This window comes from Copadichromis virginalis, linkage group LG3 (assembly GCF_057382275.1).
Source record: "Copadichromis virginalis isolate Kocher_CV1m ecotype Utaka linkage group LG3, C_Virginalis_male_GT1.1, whole genome shotgun sequence".
Lineage (NCBI taxonomy): Eukaryota > Metazoa > Chordata > Actinopteri > Cichliformes > Cichlidae > Copadichromis > Copadichromis virginalis.
This window is the reverse complement of record NC_140620.1, coordinates 14752912-14776401: the sequence shown is the minus strand read 5'-3', so window position 1 is coordinate 14776401 and position 23490 is coordinate 14752912. Positions and strand designations below refer to the sequence as shown.

The window sequence follows — 23490 nt, the reverse complement described above, 5'->3', positions numbered from 1 at the left end:
ATATCAATATAAAACAATATTGAAGTAATGTCTTTACCCTCTGCAGCTTGTGGACGCAATCACCTTATTCACTGTAGTAAACGTGCACCGCTAGCTCACGTGACTGACTGTCTCCATGGTTACATCGTATATTATTAGCTATGTAAACAGCTTCCAAAGATGCCGCCATAGCTCTCTGCAGCTGTAACACTTAAAACCTTAGCAAATCATTTCACGATTTTGATAGTTATGAAGACAGAATATGTTAAGGTCATGCTAGGCAGTTGCTATGGTGGTTGCTGTGGACTTGGGTGGACCGCGTCCGATTCCTGTTATTAGCAGGAAGGCTGCGTTCCACTTACAAGTAGTGACAGTCTGCCGCAACTCGAACTCAAACCCGCTTTGTTCTTTAATTATAGGCCTTTTATAGCCGTTCATGACACACACATAAAGCACTTTGCCTCACCATGAGAATGCAAGTTTACCTAACCTAACCTTAAAGTATCTGATATAGGATAGAAAAATGAAGCAACCAGAGATTTAATGATGAAGACTCTGGGTTCTGTAGTTCACGTTTTACAGTCCTGAATGACTCTTTGCATATGATTTATTGAAGAGGAGTTTAGAATGCACTTTACATTTAGACTGTTGCTGTTTCATTTTTTACATTGTTGCTGTGTTATGTCATGAATAAGGTTCACCTGCTGGGGGTTTGATGGATCAGCTGGACAATACAGTCAAAGACAGACTTCATTCATCATATGCAAGAATCCTAGTTGGATTTTTGTTGTCACTCGTGTTTTTGAACCAAATATTGAAAACAATTCTGACAGACTGGATACCTGGTCAGGGTCTACATTACCTTGTACTCAAGCATCCCAGGACAGAGCCCTGCCCCACCATGAGCCTGGGTGGATACGTGGTTATAATATAAAAGGACCAATACTGAATATGAATATTTCATGAAAATTGAATTATAATACAAATTAGTAATAAGGGTTTCTCTGCGCCCTTATCTACCCCATACTCAAAGAGCTGCGGGCAGAGAGGGTAACAGGAGAGGATGGCACTGAAGAGAAGATGCTCGGTTTCTGGAGTCTCCTGGTCCTGTCAGTATTAGTAGGATGCATCTGCTGTGTCTTCTCGTGGATGCTCACCTACCTTGACTCGTTCCAGCCTGGTATGGATTTCCCAACACTGCGGACAGTGGCCCACGTCAGAGACGTTTAATATTGATTACATATGTCTGAATTGCTAACCCTAACCCTAGCTCAACAGACCACAATGCCCTGGACTGTCAGTATTATTACATGCTGTGAACATAAGTAGCTTTGATCACAGTTTATGTTGTAAAAGAGAAGGAATATTGAAAAAAAAGATCAACATTGGGATATTATTTCTTCCAAACTGACCACAAACATGCTTGTCAGACTCTCACAGCAAAGGATCAGACTCACTGTGCATGACAGCTCAGGCCAATGATGTCTGTTAGATTGTCAGTTGTTTAGTGCTTCTGTACAGTTAGGGTCACCGTCTCTATTTCAGAATAATTAATATGCAGAAAACACTAAAAGTTGATTGTCTTCCAATATTCTAGCATAATTAAAAAACTTTGACTTTGTAAGTACATATTATTAGTCCTAATGCCAGTATGAGTCTTCTTAACTCCTGCTTTGAAATACTGAACTTTAAATTTACCTGATGAAAGATCATTTACAGTGGCACTCTGTCAGGATCATTCTGACTGTAAGATCACTGTATTAATCTGAATCCTTCTGCAATGTGCTGTGAATGAATGCTGATGCAACTCACTGTGGGAAAGCTGTTAATAAAATGAATCTCACATGCAACACATTCACAGAGGAAGAGGACACAAAGGGAGGACACGCAGAGGCTGTGTTGAAGTCAGAAATCCAAATCTTTATTAAAAAACAGGCGGCGGTAACAAACAGGAAGACAAGCAGTCCATCAAACAGTCTACAGGGTCAAACATACAGAGAATTCAAACAGCAGTAAAAAATAACTGGACACTGAAAAACTTAAAGCAATGTGTGACGCAATAAAAGGAAGCAGCGCAGTATATTCACTGAATTATCATCAATTACAAAAGAGAAAAACGACGATTTCTAAGGATTATTTTTCTTAAATGCAGTTAGAGTGTGGCTGGTAAAGATGGAAACATACAGAATGTAAACTGTGTGAGTTTGTGAACTTTGTTAGTAACAAATGAGGTAAAAAAAACAACCCCAAAACAGACAAAACACAGAAAGAGGCTCTCAGTATTCATTCATAATTAGAAAGAAAAATTCTGGTCGTGGATTTTTACAGTCTTAGTTCCGCTCGCTGTCATCATTTTAATCATCATGATCAATGGTGAGGTCCTGAGGTGGGTGGGGCTGTCTCTGGTGATGTCACCATGAAGGAACAGCATCTGGCACGTGTTGGTGAAACATCCCAGTACACTGGTGTAGTTTCCTCTCCAGCTGTTGGACATGTGACACTTGAACATTAAGGGGAAGAAGAAGAAACAGTGTTAGGTCAGGTGACCACATGGTTTCTAAAGTAACTGACAGGAAGTAACCAGGCCGTCAGAAATGGATGGCATGTGTTTAGAGTTACTGGAATTGGGTAACTCTACTTACCAAAAGCAGAAGCACACAGATGAAGGATCAGATGCTGAATGTTGCAGGAACATGCTCATGTGTGGTGGTCATTCAGTGCTGCAGGTTAGACAGTCCAAGACTGATATGCTGCCCATCTGAGAGTTTGAAAACACACATGCAAAGATTTATTTTGTATTACAGTCAAAGTTGGATGTTCATTTTTGTCCTTTAAAAATGTTTGTGTATTTGAAAGCACTAACATTTAAGGATGACTTGGATCGTCTCCTTTAAAGGGGAGACAAGTGTGTCCACGGATCTACGTCACTTTACCTGGATGATGACTCCTCTCCCCCTCACTCAGAAACACTCCTAATATAACCAAGCAAATAAATAATATTGAAGATTTACTTACATGATTACAAAAACATCTCCCTTTGATTCTATTTCTCCATTCCTGCTGAACATCAGGCAACAAATATCTCAATAAATCACAGTAAAATGTAAAGCACATGCTTTCTCTGCTTTGTCTAACCTCTGCAGAGCCTCTGTCAAGAAAAACATATCTGTAAGCATAAAACAAATATACATTTCATAACACGTCACTGGACAAACCTCGGTCAGTTGATTTCCTCTGTGCAGTGCAGACGAACATCAGTCAGCAAGTGACTCTGCTGGTTCTTCTGAGGAAACACCACCATCTCTCCACACCGTCACCATCTGTGAGCACAAACTGCCGCTCTGCTCTGCAAGCATGTAGGAATCACATATCACACACAGGGGTGAAGAAACATCAGAGCTCAACTTTGGATACTTTAGATCTAAACAGATCAAAGCAGCTCTTAGCTTCAACAATCAGTGAGCAGACAAACAATGATACCAAACTGATTCTGTATGAATACAATATGGTATTTTCAATACAGGTGTCAAATTAATTTATTAAAACTAATACAGATATATGTATATATTTTTTGATAAATTAGTTTGATAAATTATAAGAATATATATTTTTTTTTTTTCATTTAACAATTGCAACTGAAAGAAATTCAATATTGAACAAAAATATATTGTCACATTCTGAGCATGCTCAGCACGCTGACAGACTTGAAGTTGCTACAGATTTTAAGAAGTGATAATTATGGGGAAGAAACTTCTCTTTTTCATCTGTTTAATCAAACATTTGATGCCTCAGCTGTCTCAGTCCTCTAGCATTCTGCAACTACAACTAACCTGAAGCTTGGATTTGGCTGCAGGTGCCCCTGTACATCCTTCTCAGCAGCACACATGTGGGTACCATTTAATCCCACTTCTTCCTGAGCTTTGCTTCATCACAAGACCAAAGGTGGCATCCCGTGTCACGGTCTTATCATCATCCAGAAGAAACATTTGAAGAAACATCATGGAGAAGAAACATTTACGCGCCTCCTGGTTTTGTTTTCTGATCCTGCAAAAAGACTGAGGACAACAAAGCCCAGAGAACACGAGATACACAACATCCAAAATTCAGACTCAACAGCCTCCATAAATGAAGAGCACCAGGTTGGTTCAGTTATAGTAGATATAAGCATACTTCACATTACTGGGTATGAATAATAATGAGGAGGCAAACTTTGAAGATGCAGAGCATGATGTCCCATCATCAGACTGTAAACAAACATCCACCAGGCTCTTTGTTGCCAAAATTGATGATTCTCCTATCAGGGATCAGTAGAGTGTGTTAACCTGTGGTATAAGCAGCAGTCACTGAAATATTACTGTTTCAGATAAGAAAGCCAGGGTGGGAGGGATCTCTGCAAACTGACTTACCTCTGCAAGTGTGAAGCTCAACAAAAATCTGACTCTCCAGTCACTGACAAACAAAAACTCCAGCTGGGAGATAGAAAACGCTGTCTGGGTCTTGCTGGATGTTGCTAGTCAGAGTCCCACATTAGCAGAGTGCTTCTTGGTCCCACTGACCCATGTGGACAGTGACTGTGGAGAACTGTTCTGGAAAACAGAGAAGAGAATTAAAATAACAAAAAGCCAAAAAGGATTTCCACAAAGACTCTCTTGGAATCAGCAATCAAAAAATCACTGGTTCATATTTCAATTAAATATGAACAGGTTCCTCAAATGTACGCAGTTCAGATCTGATTTAATTTAATTTCCTTCACACAGCACATTCGTCCAGGCTGACAGGTAAACATAGAATTAATCTCAGGTAACATGACTCATAGTAGAGATTCAGTAAGAAAGATTGCAGGCTCTAATATTATTACCACACAATCCAAGGACACACCAACAGCTCAGATATCTAGAACTATTTAAACAAATGTCTTCTGAATATTCAATTCATGTTCACAGTGGGAGGGGGGGGGGGGGGGGGTCATGGAATTTTTAAAATAAAGTCTGCAACACAGAAAGAGCTGTGATCCAGCTATTTATTACTGCGCACAGGAGAGCAAACACACATCAAACATCACAGTTCAGTCATGTCAGCGCTGCCACAGAGGTCGTGCTCCTACTCCTTTATGCATTCCAAGGAAGAGGGAGGAAGTTACAAACTGATCCTACCACACTTCAACGGATCAATGGTTATGCTGTTTGGTGCCCTTGGCCTTATCAGCACCTGTGAAGGGAGTTGTTTTCTCAAACTGCTGACGCTGAAGTAAGTTCATCTAGTTTTAGAAACTTTCACTGAACAGTCTATAACAGTGTCACAACTAAGCATATGCATAAGCACTTAAATACTTAAAATGAGAATAACAGAACATTTCTATTACAGAGGCTAGAGCCTGTCCCAGTAGTCACAGGTAGAGCACACCTGGACAGGTCACGAGTCTGTCAGAGGACTAACACAGAGACAGACATCAGAGTAACAAATCTATTTAAAATTAATGTAAGTTTGCTGCAGCTGTATGTATGAACATGTGTTTCTGTGCTCACAGTCCACCTCTCAGGAACCTGCAGTTCACTTTTAGTAAACTTTAAACAGACCTCACAAAAGGCTGATGTGGCTGGATCAGTAGTCTGATTTAAGTACGATACCTTTGGCCAGGGATTACTCTGGTACATCGCTTCACTGCAGTCTTACGTAGTTTCCCCACACCTGAATAAAAAAATACTGATATATACAAATAACAGCTTCAGCTGATGCAGCCTGACCCAATCCTAGATGTTCAGCACACAGAGACACAGAGGTACCGTTTAAAGTTTAGTGTTAACTTGAGTCACTGATCATTTGCAGTATTACAGAGTCTGGCAGTCTTTGCATGTCCACGTCACTGTAAGTTTCTAGCTGACTCTCAGGTGTGACAGGTGTGCCAGCAGGAAAGAGTAATAATAACCTGCATCCTGAGGTTTGTCATGCAGGATTAAAGGAGCCAGGCTTTGTTCACACAGCTGGGATTGTATTTTACACTGACCCTGGGTCAGTATAAGTATCATACAGTTTAAACGAAGCACTGAAACTTGCACATATTTATTACAGATGCACTGAAGCTAATCGAGATATTTGCTGTCGACCTGTGGCTGCGATTAAACACTTTACTGGAAATTTTATTAACCAGTAACTTCATCAGTCATGACAAAAGCTAATATTTCTGTGCTAACATTGTTTAAACAGTAACAGCTTTACTCCAATATAAGCTAACATTTACACCGTAACTTTAAGCTAGCACCATAAAGACGGTAAAACACGTAATAATATCTACAAATGCATCTTAAAGCTGTTATATTAGCACTCTGTGTATTACTAACATAACCACATTAACATTACTGACACTCGCTGACTTTTAATAGTCATTCTATAAATGCTGTCCGTTTAAATGGTGTGTTGGTATAACTTTAATGTGGTGATATGCTTTTGTTTGTATGATTTGGCACCCTCTTGTGGCCACAGTTGGTACTTGGGAAGTTGTTATGCCCAGCTAGTTTGCTACAAGTGCTCAGTGGAGGTGAAACTTTTGCCCACGCATGCCTGTAAGTTTTCATTACATACTATAACCTTAACTATCTGATTTGTGATGCATGTGTAATGTGCATATACTGAGTTACTATTTCAGCTGTGTGGTCATTACTCATTTGTAAAGCTACTTGTGTGCTAGCGACTGTATATTAGCATGTGTTTGCTAACTTGCTATGATCAATAATGCTAGTTAACTGAAGGTGATGTTTATGTTTAATTTAGGCAACCTTAAGATTTATGTTTTTTGCTGGTTGTCATGAAAACTAAGTTTCAATTAGTACATTATGTATGTTCAGTGAATGAGAAGGTAATTATCTGTTTTGTGTTTATTTAGTTTTACAAAAAGAAAAGAGAAAGGAGAGTAATGAAAATGGATAAAGGATACCATGTATAAGAAGCCTCAGTAACATGGCCTGTAAACTGGAGATGCAGATCGAAGTAAAGAAGAATCTCAGTTCAAAGCATTCTCTTCTTCTCATTCTGTTCACTGTCTGTCAAACTGGATAAGCTAAATCACGCCCACATCTAGTGAGGACAGAACAAATGGGCTTACCTGTACACACTGCATATCCACCGGATTGCAGCCAGAGTGGATTCTGCCAGGGGCCAGGTAGGGCATTACAAGGGAAAACCATCAAAAACCATCACCTCAGTCTTTTTGTCATTGAACAGATTTATCCAGAGGAGAGATGCATCAGTACAAACGATTTCATCCTTTAAACCTGGACTCTGTGAACGGCTGACTGTACGATGTGCTAAAGAATAGAAAACATTATTTCCCATCAGACCATGAGCAACATTCAGGCATGTAACACAGTTACACTTTTATTTTTTACATATTCAGCAGAGAGAGTTAGCTGTGTGCACTACTAAAAAAGGCTGTTCCAATTCTCAGCATCGCTCCTCTCTTTTCCTGAGTCCTTAGCAATTCTCCCTCTCACGATGACGTTTTCCTGGAGGCTAAGGAAAGAGTTTAGGGAAAGAGAACAGGCGCTAATTTTGAGATAACACCCCACGTGGCTACGTTGTGCAGCTGAGTCACGTGACCACGCAGCAACAAATCACAGCAGAGCCGGAAAAGGAGGCGAAGCAAAGTGTCTGTGCAGGAGAGGAGAGTCGAGCAGAGAGAGCTGCTTTTTCATGAAACGGGATGTAAAATACTAAACTTACAGGAACGTATACCACTACCAACGTTTGGATCGATATCTGCATCGATCTGCACACCCTTGTCTCCTGGATTGTAGCTGAGATCAGCGTGAACCACGTGGGTCTCTGCTCCGTCTCTGTGTTTCTTAAGACTTCCAGCTTCATCACGGAGTTTCTCTCGGCTTTTTGTGGGCTCATCTAAAGGTAAGCACCGAGCTAACTTTAATGTGGGTTCCGTTTATGTTGAGTTTAGCTCTGTTGAGAATAATAGATTGCTTGGGATACACTGGAGTTAGACAGACTGTAGAGTTTGATTGCTTGCGACATTATGAAATGGCGGTTGCTAGGGGGTAAGAATGCATATAGAAAAATAGTCTTGGAATATGAACAAAAGGATGGGCTGCAGGGCAGGAGAACAGCCAACCCAGGACAGGAAGCCACAGGTACAAGCCTGGGGGAGGGAAATCAGCCTTTACAATAGGACTTCATAGGATGATCTCCAGATGCATCTGTATTTTATTTTCTTCGCGCGAAAATAAAGACTGTTTTTTGAAGTAAAAGTCTCCGCCTGATCGCTACCATCAAAAAGAATCCGTGAAAGCGCCGTACTTCTTCTTCTTCTTCTTCTTCTTCTTCTTCTTCTTCTTCTTCTTTTTTTTTTAACACTATGTAGTCTTAATGTTTATTACGTATTATGGTATACACAAATGCAATAAGCAGCAGGTGCTATAGGCATCTACAAGCAACTGTATATACAATTCTAACATGTGATTAACTAATAGTTACTCAGTGTCACCCTTTCTATGCAAAACTAAGCAACTGAAAATAATCAATACTGCCTTAAAAGTGCACATGTGTAATTTATATAATTACGTCACCACATCTGATTAGAGTAACATTAAGCAGTTTTATATTACACAGAACAACCACAACAGAGCTCTACAATTAATAACATCTAATATCAGCTACTCTGACAATGAGCTGAACATCACTAATCATTACCGGTGCCTTTTTTGAGTCTCTCTGCTTTCCTCTCAATTTCTGTACATTATTTAAAACTCTTAATAAAGTTTATTACTAGTTTATTGCACTTTTTGCAATTTATGTAATTACTACACACTTAATGCATACATATTATTAAAATCTGGGCTATAATGGTTGTATTGATGTATAGCAACTTGAAATGCTCCCAAAAATGGCTCCACAGCATGTAAAAATATAATATAAACTCTGGTGGACTTGGTTCTATGGTAGGTCTTAAAGGGTTAAGAAACACCAGAGAGACTGAAGCTCATCACATTGATCAAGCAGGACTCATGATCTTCACCAGCAGCTCCCTCACAGGGAAATTTTCTGCACTCCTCCGTAGGCCCACTGCAGGAGATAAACCCAGCATTTCATGAACACTGTGATGGAGACCTTTGGTTTGTGTAATGTTATAAATACTCTGATACTCCCCAGAGGCTCCGGACTTTTACATAAAGATATTATATTTAGTCCTGTGGAAAGTTATATATTTAAGTATTTAAAAATATATGATCCTCTCTGGTTACTCTGGTATGAATAACTCTGAATCACTTTATAGTAAATAGCACACCATCTGCAAAAAACTGTGAAAGAATTCCAGATCACAAGTGTAGCCCTGGCTATATAAGTAGCTCATTATTTAAATTTGTTCATTAATATTGATAGTTAATTGCAAATGTTTAATGTGTTCAAGAATGTATACAAATGCCTGCAAAGTATGTGATGTGTGTCAGTTAAATGCACAACCTTTTTATTTGTATTTTGAGGTTTATGTCATTATTTTTGATATGGTATTGATATGTACTACAGCTCCAGTGAGACCTGAAGTAGTCTCAGGTAGAGGGGTTGGAGTAAGTGGGGAGCCGTGTGCACTCTGCAGGAAGTGAGAGAGACGAGAGCTGAACAGTGTCGAGTGAACGCAGAGTTCATAGAAGGGCGACAGACGTATTTTCGGGTTGACGGATAGTTAACTGGAGTCGAGAACTGTTGTACCCTACTGTGAGTAGGAGGAGACGGACATCTTGCTGGCGTGTCAGAGAGGTCCCTTCTGCTGGTGTGCTGAAGTTATGTGTTCAAGTGGGAGCACGTGGAAAGGACGACTGTGAGTGCTGCTGCCGCGGCCTGCTGGTAGCCGTGACCCAGTTTCACCGCTATCCTCTTGAACTGCCTGGAGGTGTGAGTACTGTTGTTGCACGTGCTTTTTATTTTTACTGCTTGGCAACAAGTGAAGCGACCATATTGTTTTAGGTCCCAATGCACCCGAGCCACGACTCAGGCCTGCAACGAGGGGTTTGCTAGCAGAAAGACTGTAGCACTTGAGGTGTGTGTGTTTGGTGAGAGTGCGTGTGGGCCCACAATATGATTTGATTATTTTGTTTCTGTTGAGGTAGATACCTTACCATTGTTTAACAAACTTTATTGATTTTGCTTATTTTCTTTTGTGTTGTTAATTAAGCATTCACTAAAGTGGAGTTAACTTTATAATTGACCTGCTTGTGTGTGATTTGTTTCCATATAGTGTAGTTTTATTGCATATTTAATACCATAAGCATTAAAAAGGGAGTATCAATAGGAAAGTAACAACAGGAACCCAGGGCCCCTCTCAATAGAACGTGGGACGGGTGTTACACAAGTTTGTAGTTCAACATACAAGTGACGACCTTTGACCTTCATCGGGTTTTATTTAATTGTGTCAGAGAAACTCAAACGTGCTCTTCATGCAGCTGAGTACATCAAGTGTTTAAAACAGAAGCTGTGCAGGTCTGAGATCTGCAGCTCTCTGAAACACCAAACATGTCCTTTTAATGCTGATATACAGTGACACAGCAACAGGGGTGATTAATCCTTTTGTTTTTTTGTCTTTAACTTTATCAATAAAACAGCTGCAGCTTTCACCGACAGCACATGTGGTACATTAACCTTTGTACTGTTTTCATCATAAAGCTGATTCTTCTGTCCTCACACACTCAGGATCTGAAGTTCTTCTCTTACATTTTCTTTCAGTATTACAGTACACTACAGTACATTAATCCATAGTTCTGATTAATGAGGAGTTACTGAAGTACAAGCTTTAAAAAAAAATGTTACTGTCTTTACAGATGTGGCAAGAGACTAAAAACATGCTGTAATTTTAAGATATTTAATAATCAGCTCTGCACAGGAGCTGAAGCAGGGTGCAGCCTGTTGCTTTTACAGTATAATACTTGTAATAAAAGTACAGTAACAGTAATTAGTGACTGAGTAGCCCAGAGCGTTTCTCTTGATTTCTTTAGTCGGTGTAAATTCATTCACCTGCGCAGCTAAACGAATCCTGACAGCCGCGTGCTCATCTTAGCTAGCTAGGTCTCAGGACCTAGCTAAGGACGGTAGTTACGCATTAGCTGACAAACACATGTAACTTACTGAAAAAGTGCAGCGGGGCCTCGGGTCCTTCTGTCGGGTAGTCCAGTTTATTGAAGAACACCTCAGGATGTCAGGTTAAAACACTCGGTCATGTTTTCGTAGCGTAAACGCTGGCCCTCCTCTCAGAGCCTATGCTCTATCTCCCAAACAGAGATACACAAGTTTCAGCTGCCAGTCAAAGCTGTTATGATAATGTTTCCCCCAATTTAACATCGCCGCGGTAGAAATTAGAATCAAACTTATGGGAATGGCGACCCCTTGGACAGAAATCAGCGTGATGAGAACTATTGAAAACTAAAGAAAGAATCTTTGGAAAAAAATTATCTGAGGAGAATAAATTTATTTAACACTTCCCCCATCGGACCCCCACCCCACCCGCTAACATGGAGCAAGTGGGGTTTATGATCTATACTGCAGCCAGACACCAGGGGGCAATAGAGACGTTTTGGCTTCATTTTTGGGGTGCTGTCACATCGTCCATCTTTTATACAGTCATTGGGTAAAACCCAGAAGTGGCCATGTACAGCCACCATATATCAAACACTTCTGAGCTAAATTTTACAACAGACTGATAGATCTTTCCTCTCTATCGATGCAGTGTACTGTACTCTTTACTATTGTTGGGCAATAGACCCTTTTAAACAGTGTAAACCCTCTCAAAGGAATTTACAATTATCTTTACTGTGTCCACATCAGTGATTGGGGAAACCAAAACAATCACATTTAACACTGGAAGAACTACCTCATTCTTTAGGTGCTTCAGGCATGTTTGAGGCCTATCAAAAATCCCTCAATGAAATGTGACGAACCCCAAATCTTACGTTTAGGGTGTCAAACAATGTGTCAGAATTCAGTACACATGTCAAAAGAACTCACAACTATTATTGTTTCCTCGGACAATGAGGATCTAATGCACTTATGCATCAGGAACTTACATGCTAGGAAAACAGTCTCACTACCATGCAAAATGTACAGAAGTAATTATTAGTCAATTAACTGTGAAATGCACATGCTATAATTACTCCAGTCACTTTTACTCAGGCTCAGGAATCTAAAAGAGTTTGATGTTCGGAGAGTCATGTAAATGCATAGGGTAGAGGTTTAATACCTGTACATGAACGGTTAATCCCACAAATCATAGTTTAAAAAAAAGCCATGGAAAAAAATCATCATGAAAAAACTCATGGAAAACATAGAAAGCATTGTTTAATGTTAAACCTGGATAAACCTGGAATCCCTCCTTTTGACACATGGTCTCTCCCATGAGTCAACTCATCAGAACTAGGGTTAGTTAGAAAAGGGTTAGTTAGATCATTCCTCAGGCAATATCAGGGCTTCTCCTCCGGAGTAATTTCGCTCCAGCCCTGTAAACCCTGTGTTAGAGAATAAAATCAGTATTAATGTCTTGTTAAGTGGGTCTGCCTGGAGCTCGCATCCACACCAAAATTACCTAGAAACAAACATCAGTGAGTAAATACAAACTTCACACTTGCAAACAACTGTTGGGTCATAGGAGTAATGAGGCATCCCACACCACAGACACAAGTGTGCCATGTGCAGTTATTTCCCCAAATCATTAAAAACACTCCTGTTGCCATAATTTGCCCAAATTATGGATCATTCCATCTGTTCAATCAAAACTGTCACTCACTTGTTTTCACACTATGAGCTCAACAGTGATATGATAATGAGCCCAACACTAAGATGTTCTGTGTTCACTGCACATCCTGCTTCACCTTCACTCATGTCTGTCTGTGCCGAATCCTCTACAAAGACCCTCAGAGAAAAAAAAACAATAGCAGTGGAGCGTCCTGGCGGTCAGGTCTGGATCATCAGACTCCAGAGGTGCTGCTGTAAATCATGTGGTCAACCCTCCTTTTCTGTGAAGGAAGTAAGTGCACTGTTACAAAAAAACAAAACAAAACCATATTAGGCCTTGTTCAGGACATGTCTAAATATATATTTAAAAAAACTGTCTTTCTCTTACACAAAGAAAACAACCCAAACCTAACTGGCAGAATCAGTCTGGTACTATGACAAAACCCCCAAATCCGCCAGAAATCACAGGAAAAGTTTTGCTTCCTGGTGAAACAACATGCTGTAGGGATTAGAATCTGCCATGCAGTGTTGCAGTCGCTGCTTCTGGCTTTAGTTGATGACTGATGCTTACATGGTCTGAAATCAGACTTAAGAGTCACTACCTTTGTTCATGTTCCCCACATCATATTTACTGGTTGCCCACAAGTGCTCAAGAATATCACACGATTCTGGAAAGTCTGGGGCCAACTGACCTAGTTCCACCTGCAAGATACACAGAGAAATTTCTCCCCCTTTTGATTAGCAGCTGCACAGTTCACACAACACTAATTTTCGCCATTAAATGCTTCCTAAACACTTCATGGCAGTATTTCATCACTAGAATGTGAATTCCTTCCCCAGGTCTGTGCTTTTTCACTCCTTTTTCATTTTCACAGACCCAATCATTGTATTTAACTTTTCTTCTCTTTTTTTCCCCCAACACAAAACATGTGACATGTTGTCGTGCAAGCTTCACCCATACATCAGGAACAAGAAACTCATTTCAACCCTCTGTTACATCTTATTCACTTGTTTTATAATCCAGTCATCTTTCCCTGATCTAGTAACAATCAAGTAATTTGCATATCAGCTCATAACCCACTAAGTTGACAGGACAACAGAAATGCATGTTCAATATATTATCACAAAAGAGAATTTGGTCCATACAGTAAATTATTTGTCCTGCACCAATCAAGCAGAAAGCATCTGACAATTTACTATATTAACAACTAAATTTATTGTCTGATCACTGGTTGGTCAAACCAGAATCTCTCCTCTTTTTCTTTTTTTCCCCCTTTCACCAAAAGTTTCACCTATTGTCCTGCAACCTGGAGAGTTAATTGCCAGCAGTGGATACAATTTACACTATTTTAACACTGACGACAGATAACAAGCTGATCTTCATTGCATGTGTGTGTTTGTGTCAGAAAGGGTCTTATTGCCAAATGTTGAGCAGGTTTACAACATTAGGAAATTGCTGCGGTACTTAGTGCAAAAATACTGTCATATAATGCTTAAATAAACATAAATATAAAAATTAAAAGTGCTAAGTAGATAGATAGATATATACATGATATATACATGAGTGCAGGTGGTGATCAGTGCCAAACATGGAATGATGCAGTGAACACAGTGTAGGGTCATGTGTTAGTGGTGGGATGTCATGTGGTTATTGTTCATGAGTCCAACAGCAGAGGGAAAGAAACTGTTCTTATGGCGAGAGGTTCTGGTGCGAATGGACTGGAGCCTCCTGCCTGAGGGGAGCAAGTGGTTGACAGGGACGGATTTTCTCCTGTCACTTTCTTGGCCTTTATAGCTTCGTCATATTGCACTTTATGGTGACGTTTAAGGTGGTTATACAAATTCGTAGTGTTAGCTTGCGGTCCTGCTACTATGGCAAAACACAGCTTGCAAATTATGTCTTTTTGACTCTCATCATCTTCTTTGAAACCAAAAAACTTCCACACGGAGGAATGAGAACCTTTTCTTGGAAAAGGTTAATGTTACAGTGGGGTTGTCATTCTCACCGCCTTCAGCGAGCTTTTCCTCTGCACTCATTATGTTTTCTCCCCTCAGGCAGTTTCTCTCACGTGCTCTTAGAGCTGGGCGATAGAATGATAACAATATGTATTGTGAAATAACTTTTTCTCGATAGAAAAATTTAACTATTGCAATAGGCCTCACCGCTCTAGTCCTCTTAAAAAAAAAAAGAACAGCCAATCCAAATTAAGTAGTGCAGAGCTGAACCAATCACAGCCGCAGCGTCACGTCACGTGACTTGTTACGTACAGCACAAGTGCCAAGCCACATATGTGTATTTGTTTTGGGAAGCAGCCAGCCGCCGTGTTGCCCGGGTAATGGAGGAAATGAGTGTGCCAACTAGAGAAAAATCAACCGAGAGCATGATCGAAGGTTATCGGAGAATAAAACCAATGATGGTTCCAATGCCGGAGAGATTGTCGAACGGAAGAGCCATAGAAGTTCCGTAGTGTGAAGGTATTTCAGCTATTTCAAGTCAAACAGAGTAGCGCGCACTGTAAATTGCACCGAAAGCAAGTCTGGAAATACAATAAACCGGTCCATGCTCAATCTCTGACTGAAAGCGCTAATTCGTCATTCATCAAACATTGTTTAAACTGTTTGAAAAGCTAAGCTATACAACAAGGAGAGATTGAGAATTTCCTTTTAATTCTCAGTTTATTTGATATTAACAAAAGTTAGTCAATTTTGTCTGTTCTTCTGTAAAACAAACTAAGATTTATTTTTAGAATTAATAATTTCTAAGTGGAATTGACAATTTAGTCTGTTTTGTTTGTTCTATTTTGAAACTTAAACGCTTTAGCGGCTGCCTTTTGTGTAGTTTGCAATATTTGCCTTTGTTTAGCTGAAAAAGTCTCATGTTTCTTAAGTACATCTACCCTGTTGAACTTATTATGGGAAATAAATATTTAAATCAAAAAAAGCTGCTGATTATTTCACATTTTACTTACAAATATAGTTATTTGGCTTATATCGTGATATATATCATTATCGTCTGAAATGAAAAAAGAAAAAACATATCGTCATATGAAAAAATCTCATATCGCCCAGCTCTACGTGCTCTGTTGTTTTTTCCCCCCTGCCCGCTGGCGTCTGTATCACATGGTATGAGGCTCTGCCCTTGTCATTTGTTGAGCATGAAGAGTGAGCGCTTATTTTCATGTAGATTATGTCCCAGATCAAAATGCGGTGCAATTGTGGGTTTTTTGTTTTTTTAAAAAACATTGTCATTTGGAAATGAGATCACATAAAAGTATGAATTGAAATCGCGATTTTCTAACATTTAGTTGATAGCATTATTTAGGGCTGCACAAACAGATTTTTTATTTTAAAGATTTGTTATATAAGGATACCACAGGCTGAATTGTAGATGGTGCTGCTTGGGTCCAAACTGTCATACAATATGAAAAATGAGAATATCATGGAATGCTGTCACAGTCTGGCAGAGGCAGACTGTATGGAGTGATGTAGAGGAGCCAAAATGGAACGTGAAATAAAACTTGACCCCGATCTCGGTAGAACAGAGGTTCATGGCAAAGCCGTTCAGGGGGGCCGACCCGGAGGTCGACAGCATAGCAGTTCAAAGGTTCACGGGGTCGGCCACAAGTCCAACGGTGGCGACGGAGGAGATCAGGGGGCCGACCACGTGGAAGGTGGCAGCGGCGAAGCAGGCACGGCTGGACAGCTTAGCTGACGGCCGGTGGTGATGTGGGCGTGTACATGGACCCTCGGGTGGCTTGGTGGGGTCCCGGCCATCACAATGCCCTATACCTGCAGAAAAGGCTAACATTGTTATCTTTTTAAGAAGAAAAAAAAATTAAAAAAAACCCCCCAGCTAAACATGAGGTTTTTGGACAAAGTGTGTGTTCTCCATTCTTTAAGCACTGGTTCGAGCACTGTTTAAGCACCGGCACCGTTTCAAAAGTACCGGTTTGGTACGGGTATCGGATAAAACCTAAATGATACCCATCCCTACTGCTGCATCGACATGGACATGGAGACAGGCGGGAGACTCAACATGCCAACTTTAACTCCTGTAGCTGGTGTAGGGAGAGCTGCGTCACACAGGGGATGGAGTGGTTCAGTCTGCATTCTGGGCGGCTGCTGCCTTGGCAGTGAATGGGAAACTCCTCCAGTTGTAGCCAAAACAGTTTTTGTGATGCTCCGATAAACGCTCCACAAAAAACGGATTGGCAGCAATAATCCAACATAGCTGGACCTGAATAGATTCCTTCTCCACCTTCTGCAGAGAAGATAATCCAAAATCCATGGAGCTGTGCGACGTGGACACTAAACTAAAAAAAGTTTGTGAAATGAATGTCTGCTGGGTCCCACATGGTCAGATGGCTCTGTCACAGTCTGGCAGAGGCAGACTGTATGGAGTGACATAGAGGACCCAAAATGCTGACAAAAATGGAACGTGGAACAAAACTTGAATTAGCAAAAAGTGAGCCGTTTAATGAGGCTGTTAAAAAAGAAAAAAAAAATACAACAAAGGCAAACTGAAGTAAAACTAACATTAACCTAAACTGAAAGAACTAAACAAACAACATGAAATCTAAAAGCATGGAGACAACCTGACAAAAAACAACCAGAAACACAGACTAAATACACACATGGGTGATTGGGGGAAGTGGAAACACATGGGGAAACAGCTGACACTAGTCTGACATAACGAGACAAAGGAAGCAAAGCTGACTACTCTGACATAGGATACAGACCTTCAAAATAAAACAGGAAACATGAGACGCAGACATGACATTACAAACTTGATAACATAAGACACGCAGCATGAAACACAAAGGGTGAGGGAAACTTAAATACAGGGGAAGAAAATAAAAGAGGAATCTAATAACCAAATGAACTTCGCTGACCTAAAGAACTTAAACATAAGCCATAAACATCAAAAATGAACTAGAATTCAAAACACTGGTTCAAAAGACCCAGGAACGTGACAAATGCATAAATAACTGAGCTGCTGAAGCAGGTATATAGTGCCGAATCAACTTAAAATTAAATTAACTTAAAACAATTCAGATTAGCCTTGAACGTTTTAGCAATCTCCCTTACATGCTTGTCAAATTTAAGAAGTAGATCAAAAATTATTCCTAAAAACTTAAAATCTTTGACCTCTTTTATTTCTTCGTTCCTTAACTGGATATGAAACTCATCGTTTATCTGATCATTAGGAACAAGAAACTAAGAATCTGTTAGTCTCACTCATTTAAACCCTCTGCTGCATTCTGTTCACCCCTGCTATCATTCAATCATCTTTCCTAATATAATATTAGTCCACTAGTTCATATATCGCTTCTCATCTTACTAAGTGAACCGAACAACATAATAAAATCAGAAACACAGGCTTAAAATACCATCTGGTATTCATGAGCTTCATTGCGTGTGTGTATGTGTTAGTAGGATTAAAACATTCTGTGCTTATGTATGTCATTTTAATTACTTTCCCCTTTTTCTGAAACAAATCTCTTTTTACTACACCTTGTTTCAGAAACATCTAAAGAAGAAAGTCTCTATTGTAGTCAGGCACAGCTAAATTCTGCTTGTGAGTTAACCTAGCCAACCACACTGTGTGTTGTTAACGCCTTCAACATGTACCAACTCGTGATGTGTGCCACTTCCTCTATGTCCTCTATTTGTACCACCATATGGAGGACCGCAAGAGCCACACACACATCGAAATACAGAATTCTTAGATGATGAATTGTAGAATAAATTCTCCATTTGTAAAATAATTTTAGAATTCCACATTAACAAAGTGAGTTTTGAAATGTCTTTTTAAAAACCTCATTACTATCCTAGGGGAGCTAGGATGGTAATGAGGTGCTTGGAGATGTTGTAGGTGGCTGAGTTTATACTGCTACCATTGAGACTGATCAGGACTCCGTCTTTGTGGATCTATGGAAGTCCAAATATACAGGGTGTAGCATCCCCTGGGTAAAAGCGGCGATATGCAGGGGGGTCAGTGATGTTTCCTTTCAAGTTCTTGTAGGCAACTGATGACTTTCTTTTTGTAGTTGCTTCTGGGGTTTCACCTTGAAGCTTCATAGGTATTGTTGTCACTGAGGAGTTTAGTCATGTTTATTTGCTCTGCTTCTTTTTGTCAGGGATAAAATACAAATATATACTTTTTGTGTCCCAGCTGAGTAACAGGAGGAGAAGAGTGGTGGTGCAGCAGAGGATAAATTTCAGCCATTTGGACTCAGCTCAGCCACTACAGAGGAAAGAATGTCTTCAACACAAAAGGTGAGAAAAACATCACAGTTACTCTGTTATTGAAACTGTGTGTACAGCTTGTTGGTTTTTAAAAACCTGTTAACAGCAGCTTTATCTTTTCCATCCTGGGCTCCTCCATATATACAGAATCTACATTCACAACCAAAAACCACAGAAGTTACAAGAAAATACAAAGATCATATTTCCTACACACACTGAAACAACAATATCATCAGTTGAACTCTGATTTTTTTCTGAAGTAAAAGAGTTTCACTGATGATCAATATTTCTTCAATAATGTCATTTTGTACAACTCTCATTGTAGCAGATCATTGTAATGTGATACTATCACCAGAAGGTGGTGGTAACACACCTACAATGTGCTTTTTGACATGTTTGATTCCACCAATGGAGGGAGTTTCAGTTTGTTGCACGACTGAATTTCACTCACTGCCTGTGTTTGTATCTCTGTCACTGCAGGACCAACATGGAGCAAGAAGTCAGCGCTCTCAGGAGGCCGACAAACCTTACAGAAGTAAGGGAGAGGAAACCTACAGCTGTGATGAGTGTGGGAAGTATTTTGTCCAGGCTGGAGACTTGAAAACACACCAACTCATTCACAGTGGAGTTAAACCTTACAGCTGTTACTTGTGTGGAAAATCTTTTACCCAGGCTGGAAACTTAAAAACACACCAACTCATCCACAGTGGAGTTAAACCTTACAGCTGTGAGTTGTGTGGAAAGTCTTTTACCCTGGCTCAAAGTCTAAAAGCTCACCAACTCATCCACAGTGGAATTAAACCTTACAGCTGTGACTTGTGTGGAAAGTCTTCTACCCGGGCTGGAGACTTGAAAAAACACCAACTCATCCACAGTGGAGTTAAACCTTACAGCTGTGACTTGTGTGGAACGTCTTTTACCCGGGCGGAACACCTTAAAACACACCAACTCATCCACAGTGGAGTTAAACCTTACAGCTGCAACTTGTGTGGAAAATCTTTTGTGTTGGCTCAATACTTAAAAAGACACCAACTCATCCACAGTGGAGTTAAACCTCACAGCTGTGACTTGTGTGGAAAGTCTTTTACCCGGGCTGGAGACTTAAAAAAACACCAAGTCATCCACATTGGATTTAAAGCGTACAACTGTGACTTGTGTGGAAAGTCTTTTACCCAGGCTGAAGGTTTAAAAAAACACCAAGTCATCCACATTGGATTTAAAGCATACAACTGTGACTTGTGTGGAAAGTCTTTTACCCAGGCTCAAAGTCTAAAAAAACACCAACTCATCCACAGTGGGGTAAAGCCTTACAGCTGTGAGTTGTGTGGAAAGTCTTTTACCCAGGCTCAAAGTCTAAAAAAACACCAACTCATCCATAGTGGAGTCAAACCTTACAGCTGTGACTTGTGTGGAAAGTCTTTTACCCGGGCTGGAGACTTGAAAAAACACCAACTCATCCACAGTGGAGTTAAACCTTACAGCTGTGACTTGTGTGGAAAGTCTTTTACCCTGGCTGGACACTTAAAAACACACCAACTCATCCACATTGGATTTAAAGCATACAACTGTGACTTGTGTGGAAAGTCTTTTACCCTGGCTGTACACTTAAAAACTCACCAACTCATCCACATTGGATTTAAAGCGTACAGCTGTGAGTTGTGTGGAAAGTCTTTTACCCAGGCTGGACACTTAAAAACTCACCAACTCATCCACAGTGGAGTTAAAGCGTACAGTTGTGACTTGTGTGGAAAGTCTTTTACCCAAGCTGGAGACTTAAAATCTCACCAACTCATACACAGTGGAGTTAAAGCGTACAGCTGTGAGTTGTGTGGAAAGTCTTTTACCCTGTCTGAAGGTTTAAAAAGACACCAAATCATTCACAGCGGAGTTAAACCTTACAGCTGTGACTTGTGTGGAAAGTCTTTTACCTTGTCTGAAAGTTTAAACAGACACCAAATCATTCACAGTGGAGTTAAAGCTTACAGCTGTGACTTGTGTGGAAAGTCTTTTACCCTGTCTGAAGGTTTAAAAAGACACCAAGTCATCCACAGTGGAGTTAAACCTTACAGCTGTGATTTGTGTGGAAAGTCTTTTACCCAGGCTGGACACTTAAAAACACACCAACTCATCCACAGTGGAGTTAAACCTTACAGCTGTAAATTGTGTGGAAAGTCTTTTGCTCAAAATAGCGACTTACAGAAGCATCTAGTTACCCATTCTGGAATTAAGGCGTACAGCTGCGACTTTTGTGGAAAAAGGTTCAGCGACAAACAGTACCGAAATATTCACCTACGGATTCACACTGGAATTGATGTTTCCTGCTGTGACCAGTGTGGGAAACTGTTTGCAACAGATGCACAGTTACAACGACACATGTTTAGCCACTCTGAGGAGAGACCTTATAAATGTGACCTGTGTGAGAAGACTTTTAAATCTCCACATCAGCTGAATAAACACCAACAGATCCACACAAGGAAGTAACTCTACAAGTGCAGTTACTGTGAGGTATGTATTTAGTTTTATCTTGTAATTGTAACCTGATTGCTTGGAACAAGTCTGATCAGTAAACTTATGGAGTTATACTGAATGAACTGTTTTGAAAAATGAAGACTCATTTTCACTCAGTAAGCTGAGTGTTGTAATGTAAACAGTAAAATGTAATTGGACGTTGGCAGAGATGCTTTTTATTTCAGGCAACGTTCAGGATAAAAATGTTGAAGGAATTCCCTGACTTACAATGTCTTTGTTTAGAAGCGGAGCGAAGCACACTGATCCATTTCTCAACCCTGTCGTCACTGTGGTGGTGGGAAAGCGTTTCTCTGTGACCTATGTAGAAAAACTTCTAATCATCAACGGGACCAAAAAACACATCAACGTAGCCACACTGGAGACAAAATGAACTACTGCAAAGAATGTGGGAGAGGCTTCCACACACCAAGTACATTAAAAATACATGAACTCTTCCACAGTGGAGTCAAAAAGCACATCTGTGACCAGTGTGGGTCATCCTTCACCACTGCAGGAGGGACACCATACAAGTGCAGACACTGTGACAAAAGCTGGTCACAATCAGGTCATCGTAACAAACATGAACGTACACACATGGAAGTGAACTTCAGCTGTGACCAGTGTGACAAGAGCTTCAGGAATCTCAGTTCATACTTCAAACACAAACGATCCCACGCTGTAAATAAACTGTTTCACTGTTACCAACGTGCAAAAACATTCACTTCATTATCTGCTCTGTGCAAACATCAGCCTGAGCATGCAGGACTGAAATCACTGGATCACAATGAATCTGAAGAGAGAGAAAGATCCTCTTCTGGTTTCAGGGTCAGACTTAAAAACCTTGAGATCAGGCTCCACAGAGTTTAGATGGAATCTCCTGTAAAGAGTGTCAGCTGATGTCACACTTGGATCTGATGAGGTAGCTCTGATTTCTGGACCTGCAGTGAATAATTCTGAATGTTACATTTAGGAAGCTGCATGTATAGATATGTATATCAAGTTTATTTTTTTTACTTTTAGGGATTTTAATTCTCTAAAATGTTATCCCTGTTACATTTTATTCTTTGTTTCCTTAGGACACAGTAGTGTTTAGTAGTTGTATTCATTTTATGTGTTACCTAAGTTAAATTTCAATCCTTCATTCATATTTAATCTTTTGCTGTTGTAAAATCTTCTCTTAAATCATTTTCTCCCAAAACTGCAAATGTTTTCACAGCAATTGCTCTAAAACTTCCAAAATGAACTAAATCTGTCCACCAGCTTTGAAACGACACCTGCTGTGACTTTATGTCCAGAAAAAAGAAACTCAAGCTAAACTGGTTTTGGGCTGTATTTCCATATAATGCCAGTTTGTACCAGAAGATGAACCAGTGAGTCAGTGTAACCTTTATTCAATTAGGCAAAGACCACATTCGTATTCACAGAGGCAGCAAAGAAATGTTGAAAGTTAAAAACAGCAGCACACATCAGGACCATTTTAAAGATCACAGATGACTACTTTTACTTAATTCAAATTCCTTCAAATTTTGGCTCCTCCTTTCACTTTAGTGTATTTACTATATCCTTGAAGTCCACATGTTGTTTTTTAATAAATTCATTTTGATCCACATGTTCTGCAGCTGTTTCCCTGTTGATTTGAAGTTTGTATTATGAAATCCTGATAATGTTAAAGCGTTAGTTATATTTCAAATCAAATCAAATCACTTTTATTGTCACATCACATGTGCAGGTACATTGGTACAGTACATGTGAGTGAAATTCTTGTGTGCGAGCTTCACAAGCAACAGAGTTGTGCAAATACAATAACGTAAACAAGAAAAATACAAGAATGGCTACATCTGAAACTAATAAATATATGTACAGTATATAATAGTATATGCATTCCTGGATGTGTATACTAAATATTTTTCTACGTGTGTGTGTGTGTGTGTGTGTGTACACACATATTTTACAAGTTAAATAGAGTAAACAATAAATAAATATATAAAAATATACAGAGTTGAGACATGTGCAAAACAGTGGCATTTACTGTAC

At 39.8% G+C, this 23490-nt stretch overlaps 2 protein-coding genes and 1 long non-coding RNA gene across 7 annotated transcripts in view; 2 read left to right on the top strand and 1 right to left on the bottom strand.

The window, feature by feature from the left end:
- Positions 1-23490, top strand: part of LOC146712974 (butyrophilin-like protein 2) — a 285791-nt gene that overhangs the window by 42691 nt on the left and 219610 nt on the right. The window lies entirely within an intron of this gene.
- LOC146712982 (uncharacterized) lies at positions 1879-7296 on the bottom strand. 5 transcript variants are annotated; one of them, XR_014917532.1, is made up of 6 exons: positions 7079-7296; positions 3810-4565; positions 3195-3325; positions 2843-2951; positions 2622-2737; positions 1879-2479 (listed from the first exon to the last, which is right to left on the bottom strand). It is a non-coding gene; the product is annotated as an uncharacterized LOC146712982 (long non-coding RNA). The 5 variants fall into 5 exon arrangements; XR_014917538.1 differs by lacking the exon at positions 7079-7296 and having other exon boundaries at positions 3810-4301; positions 4386-4884; XR_014917540.1 differs by lacking the exon at positions 7079-7296 and having other exon boundaries at positions 3810-4273; positions 4386-4883.
- Positions 15791-23065, top strand: LOC146712981 (uncharacterized). The gene is made up of 3 exons (XM_085446057.1): positions 15791-18978; positions 19429-21453; positions 21700-23065. Exons 1-2 carry the CDS (start codon positions 18961-18963, stop codon positions 21427-21429), a joined length of 2019 nt encoding a protein of 672 aa, XP_085302183.1. The 5' UTR covers positions 15791-18960; the 3' UTR covers positions 21430-21453; positions 21700-23065.